The sequence below is a fragment of the Orycteropus afer genome, unplaced genomic scaffold, assembly GCF_000298275.1.
Source record: "Orycteropus afer afer isolate SDZICR_OR568_19922 unplaced genomic scaffold, OryAfe1.0 scaffold00032, whole genome shotgun sequence".
Taxonomy (NCBI): Eukaryota; Metazoa; Chordata; class Mammalia; order Tubulidentata; family Orycteropodidae; genus Orycteropus; species Orycteropus afer.
In genome coordinates, this window is record NW_006921619.1 from 15462669 (window position 1) to 15469722 (window position 7054).

General features: G+C 39.0%; 1 protein-coding gene across 1 annotated transcript in view; it reads right to left on the bottom strand.

Annotated features, from left to right (window-relative positions):
- Window positions 1–7054, bottom strand: part of P3H2 (prolyl 3-hydroxylase 2) — a 256762-nt gene that overhangs the window by 3250 nt on the left and 246458 nt on the right. The window contains exon 14 of the mRNA XM_007936013.2: window positions 5041–5181. Coding sequence (XP_007934204.1) covers window positions 5041–5181 — 141 coding nt within the window. The remainder of the gene's footprint in view (window positions 1–5040; window positions 5182–7054) is intronic.

Here is a 7054-nt window from a genome sequence, read left to right on the forward strand (position 1 = left end):
CCAGCCGTCTGGTTAGCAGGCAAGTGTCTTAGCCACTATGCTACCAGAGCTCCCACAATGCTGAGCACATTATTTCTCCTGTTGCCAGGCACTCATCAACACAGTCACATTGTAACTCCATGTACAATGGAACAAAACGCTTCCTGGCCTTGTTCCATCCCCACAATTGGTTGTGGATTGGACTGTTATGATTGGTAGGACTTTCACTGGCTGATTTTCAGAATCAGGTCTTTCTTCCTAGTCTGTCTTAGCCTGGAAGCTCCACTGAAATCTGTTCAGCTTCATAGCAACCCACAAGTGTCCAGTGACAGAAGGATGGTGGGTGCATGATGTTGTGTACCGTGTGAGAACTGAGCCTGGGTCTTGAATGGATTTTACCTAACACATCAACTAATACAAAGTCACTTTCATTCCAGAATTTATGATTAAAAGTGATATTGATATAAAACTAACTAAAAGGACCAATAAAATAACAGAAAAAATAATTTGCTTTCATGATGTTTAAATAAAATGCCTGAGTACTATATTATGAGCATTGGGAAAAGAGTACTGATGCTTAACAAATACACCTACAGAATTTTCAGATCTGATGGCCCTGAGAACCTGCTGCAATCATGTCTACAATGAAGAGAAAGAAATTAGAGTGTGGGAACCAATACATATATACACAAGGAATTGAAATTTCTAATATCTTTGCATCCTTAAGACTTTACAGTGCTAAATATCCTAGAGAATGAGTGCCTTTAAAGTAATCTATAATGATCATGGAAATCTGTCAGTTCTAATGACTTGTTCATAAGCAGTCTTTCCTTCTTCATGATTTCAATCTGGGAGAAGGTGCCTAGGCAAGCAACTCCCAAACTGTGGTGCAATAGAATAGAATCACCTGGGGAGCTTTAAAATCTCCTGATAACCTGGACTCACTCCAAACCAATTAAATCAGAAATTCTAAGACTGGAAGACAAATAACAGTACAGGCAACGCCTGGAGTATGAACAAGTTCTGTTCCTAAGTCTGCCTCTAAGTCGAAAGTTGCAATTGTACATAAGTCAAAACACTTAGTTATGGTTTGTATCTAACGTCAGTTAGTCCAATGTTTGTCTTAGTATATAGTGTACCTTTCTATGAATAAAAAAAATTAAAGAAACACTTCCAGATACACTAAAACATCTTTAACATAAGAGTACAGTAATTATAATAATGTTTTGATGTATGTCACAAAATAGTAGTTGTTGTTTGCCATTGAGTTGGACCCGACTCATAGCAACCCCTCCTTAGGTTTCTGAGGCAGTATCACTACGGAAGTAGATTGCAAAGAGTGGCTGGTAGGGTTGAACCACCAGCCTTCTGGTTAGCAGTCAAGTGCCTTAGGCACTATGCTACCAGAGCTCCTGTCACAAAGTAGTACCTGTTTGTTATTACGAACATAAGTACCTTGAATTTTTAATATAACAGGATTTACAGGGATTGGTTCATATCCATAGATTGTATGTTACTTGGTCGTTTGTAACATGGGGACTCTGTACCAGGTAATTACAATGTGCTGCAAAGGATGGGAATCATGGCATAGGCTAAATTTTTAATTAGTTGCTGAAGAAGTCTGGTTGTTTTAAACTGCAGCCACTAGATGTCGCCACTGCCTGAAGACTGGAGAAGCATCTTTGTTCTTTTCCATCAGAGGAAGGAATTTTGGCGATGGTGTTTCCTGATTAGGAAGGCACAGAGAATTTACTTTGTGTTAGCTTATTTCGATACAACTACCCCCACCAGCCACTCCTCGGAAGGAAGGTTGGGCAATCCTACTTCCTGATGTAGTGATACTGCCTCGGAAACCCAAGGAGGGGTCGCTATGAGTCGGGGCCGACTCGAGGGCACATAACAACAACAACCCTGGAAGAGAATGCTGGGATATTTAAAAATGAAATATATCAAATGCCTGCTGAATTGAATGCTAAAGAGAGATAACTATTGCTTTTTCAATAATTTTTATTTTCATCTTCACCGTCTACTAATTTAAATAGATTCCTTAGGACAAAGCTTGTCCTTTTAGGGGAATTCTGGCTTTCTTAAGGATTAGAAGCACCACCAAAGAAAGAAATTACAGGAGAAGGAAATTCTTCAGTGCCACTTGAAGCTTTTAGAATTCAATATCTGTTCTCTCCTCCAGGAAAATTATTTTCTCTGTATTAGATCTGGCTACTTCTGTAGTGATACCACCTTGGAAACCCAAGGAGGGGTCGCTACGAGTCAGGTCTGATTCAACGGCACATAACAACAACTACCACCACTTTTCTCTCAGTTTGTCGTACTGTGGTGGCTCGTGTGTTGCTATGATTCTGGAAGCTATGCCACCAGTATTTCAAATACTGGCCGGGTCATCCATGGTGGATGATTTTTAGCAGAGCTTCCAGATGAAGACAGACTGGGAAGAAGGAAGAGGTGATCTACTTCTGAAATAGAAGACGTCCCTGGAAACCTTATGAATAGAAGTGAAACAGTGTCAGATGTAGTACTGGAAAATGAGTCCCTCAGTTTAAAGGCACTCAAAATATGACTGGGGAAGAGCTGCCTCCTCAGGGTAGAGGAAATTATAATGATGTGAATGGAGTAAAGCTGTCAGGATCTTTATTTGCTGATCAAACATGACGTAAAATGAGAAGAAACAGCTGCAAACATCCATTAATAATTGGAACATGGAATGTATGAAGTATGAATCTAGGAAAATTGGAAGTTATTAAAAAGGAAATGGAATGCATAAAGATCAATATCCTAGGCATTCAGGAGCTGAAATGGACTGTTCAATCAATAATCCTATGGTCCACGAGGGTGGGCATGACAAATTGAAGGGCAATGGCATAACAGCTTTCATCAAAAAGATTCATCTTGCAGTCAATGTTGACAGTGATAGATAATATCCATATACCTACAAGGAAGACCAGTTATTATGATTATTATTCAAATTTATGCACCAACCACTAAAGCCAAAGATGAAGAAATTAAAGATTATCACTGTCATATGAAATTGAACAAACATGCAATCAGGATATTTTGATAATTACTGGTGATTGGAATCAGAAATTTGGAAACCAAGAAACATTGTTGTTGTTGTTATGTGCCGTCGAGTCGGCCCCGACTCATAGCGACCCCTCCTTGGGTTTCCGAGGCAGTATCACTACGGAAGTAGGATTGCCCAACCTTCCTTCCGAAGAAACATTAGTAGCTGGAAAATATAGCCTTGGCAATAGAAACAACACCAAAGAGCACATGATAGAATTTTGCAAGACCAAAGACTTATTAATTGCAAATACCTTCTTTAAAAAACATAAATATTCACTATACATGTGGACCTTACCAAACAGAATACACAGGACTCAAACTGACTATGTCTTTGGGAACACACTATAGAGAATCTCAGTATCATCAGTCAGAACTAGACCAGGGAGCTGCTGTGGAACAGACCATCAATTGCTCATATGCAAGTTTAAGTTGAAGCTGAAGGCAAGTCCACGAGAGCCAATATACAACCTTGGGTATATCCCACCTGAATTTCAAGACCATCTTGAGAATACATTTGACATACTGAACGCCAAAGACCAAAGACCAGATGAGTTGTGGGATGACATCAAGAGCATCATACATGAAGAAAACAAAAGGTCACTGAAAATACAGGAAAGAAAGAAAAGACCAAAATGGATGCTAGAGGAGACTCTAAGACTTGCTCTTGAATGGAGAGTAGCTAAAGCAAATGAAATTAAGTAAAAAAGATGGACAAAAATTTAAAAGGGCAGCTTGAGAAGACAAAGTAAAGTATTATAATGAAATGTACAAAGACTTGGAGTTAGAAAATAAAAAGAGAAGAACACACACTCAGCATTTTTCAAGCCAAAAGAACTGAAGAAAATACTCAAGCCTGAAGTTGCAATACTGAAGGATGCTATGAGCAAAATATTGAACAATGCAGGAAGCAGCAAAAGAAAGTGAAAGGAATACACAGAAATCACTGTAGCAAAACCATTGGTTGCCAAGCAATTTCTGAGTCTTTGATTGGGCACATTCAGTGACAAGCACTCACTATTTTTAAAGGAGATAATTCCATCAAGCAATGGGGACTATTTGATACATTACATAGCCATATTTCAAAGTTATTCCTGATGCTGAGCCTAAATTTTCCTCTCAGGGACTTCCACCCATGTTTTAATTCATCCTTCCGAAGCTCATAGACAGCCCATAATCTCTGCCCAAGTGCAACTTTTCAGATAAAGATAAGACCAAAGTTTCTTATCCAGGCTGTGTCCTCAGCTATTTCAAATATTCTTCATATATTAACCTTGAAAAAGTCCCTGGGTGGTGCAAATGGTTAAGAGCTGTATTATAGCCAAAGAGTTGGCAGTTCAAACAAACCCAGAGGCACCTTGGAAGACAGGCCTGGTGATTTGCTGCTAACAGATGAGAATCCTATGGAGCAGTTGTACTGTGCACACATAGGGTCGCCATGAGTTGCAATCGACTTGAGGACAACTGATAACAACAACAACAATAATCTTTCAGGTCTTTGCACCCTTTTCTACGTGTTTCACAAATTAGTCAACATTCTCTTTAATGATTTCTTGAGAGAGGAAATCAGTCTTCCTGTTGATCAGCAGAAACTGATTGCTTTCTCCTGATGTTACAATAAAGCTCAATATTGATTACTGGTTGCCAAATATATTGACATATTCACTTCCAAAAATATATCTACTTATTAAAACTCATCTGATTAAGATTAGCCTTCACAGTCCCTCTTCTTCCCTAAACTCACATTATGACAGTTAGATGTGTAAATGCCAGGTCATGGATCTGATCAAAAAATTTACTCTTCCTTAGAAAAGAGTGTCAGTGTTGGAAACCAAAGGGATTCTAAAGGAGTTCCCTGCCCCCTCCAAGATCTCCAAAGTCCCTGAAGAGTTATGAAACATCTTAAATGGCTTTTCAGATAAATCAGTCCATGATGCAGGACCAGGGGAAGCCTATTTTGCTTTCTGGATGAATCACAAAACTCACCAATTCTCTGTAAAGTGGGTCCAAGGTAAACCACAGAGCCACAGCACACCTTTGGCCCTTGGTGACCGCCTTCACCCCATGTGGGTTCTCTCCTCCTGATGAGAAGCTGATCATACGCCCACACTTTGGTTTTATAGAGGCCTAGGAAACAAGCAAAAATTAGACTTTTGATTCACATGTCATGAACATTTTCACAACCCCTTTCTCTAGCTTTCTATGAGATCATTCAGGCCAAGCTTTGACTTTGAGTAAGAAAAACAATTTAATCTTGGGGCCAAAGAATAACTTATAGATTGTCTCAATCTCCTCATCTGTAATACAAAGAAATAATCAAAATTATATCAAACTAAACAAAGAAGTTCAGAAGAAATCTTTGCACAGTCCATATTGTTGTTAGGCACTACTGAGTCATTTCCTAAATATAGTGACCCTATGCACAACAGAACAAAACACTGCCTGGTCTCTCACCATCCTCACAATCACTGCCATACTTGAGTTCTTCATTGCAGGTACTGTGTCAATCCACCTTCCTGAGGGTCTTCCCCTTTTTCGCTGACCCTCTACTTTACCAAGCATGATATCCATCACCAGGGTTCAGTCCCTTCTGACATGACCAAAGTCATGGCCATTCTTGCTTCTAAGGAGCATTCTGGCTGAACTTCAACTAAGATAGATTTGTTTATTCTTGTAGCAGTCGACGGTATACTCAATATTCTTCCCCAATACCACAATTCAAATGCATTAGTTCTTCTGCATTCTTTCTTATTCTTTATTCAGCTTCCACATACATATGAGGCTATTGAAAAGACCATGGCTTGGGTCCAGCACACATTAGTCTTCAAAGTGACATCTTTGTTCTTCAACACTTTAAAGAGGTCTCTTGCATCAGATTTGCCCAATGCAGTATGTCTTCATTTCTGCTTCCCTGGGTGTTGATTGTGGATCCAAGTAAAATGAAATCCTTGACAATTTCAATCTTTTCTCCATTTATCATGCATGTTGCCTATCTGTCCAGTTGTGAGAACTTTGGTTTTCTTTATGTTGAAGTGTAATCTATACTGAAGGCTGTAGTCTCTTATCTTCATCAGTACATGCTTCATGTCTTCGCTTTCAGCAAACAAGGTTGTGTCATCTGCATATCACAGGTTGTAAATGAGTCTGCCTCTAATCTTGATGCTGCATTCTTCTTCATATAGCTCAGCTTCTTGGATTATTTGTTCGCCAAACAGATGGATTAAGTATTGTGAAAGGATGCATCACTGGCACATAACTTTCCTGATTTTAAACTATGCAGTATCCACTTGTTCTGCTGAAAAGACTGCCTGTTGGTCTCTGTACAGGTTCCTCACGAGTACTCCTAAGAGTTGTGGAATTCCCACTCTTCACAATGTTATACATAAATTCTTATGATCCACACAGTTGAATGCCTTTGCATAGTCAATAAAACACAGGTAAACATCTTTCTTGCATTCTTTGCTTTCAGCCAAGATCCATCTGACATCAGCAATGACAGCCCTTTTTCCACACCCTATTCTGAATCTGGTTTGAATTTCCAGCAGTGCCCTGTCAATATACTACCACAATTGTTTTTGAATTATCTTCAGTAAAACTTTATTTGCGTGTCATATTAATGATATTGTTAGATAATTTCAACATTCTGTTGGATTACCTTTCTTTCTAATGAAAACAAATTTAGATTTCTTCCAGTCAGTTGGCAAGGTAGGTACCTGTCTTCCAAATGCCTTGGTATAAATGAGTGAGTGCCTCCAGCACTGTATCAGTTTGCTGAAACATCTCAATGGGTCTTCTGTTAATTCCTGGAGTCTTATTTATTTATTTATTTTTCCAGTTCCTTCAGTGAAGCTTGGACTTCTTCTTTCAATACCATTGGTTCTTGATCCTATGCCACCTCCTGAGATGACTGAACATCAACCAATTCTTTTTTTTTTAATTGTGATTTCGGTGAAAGTTTAGAGAGCAAATTCACTTTCCATACAGCAGTTCACGTACACTT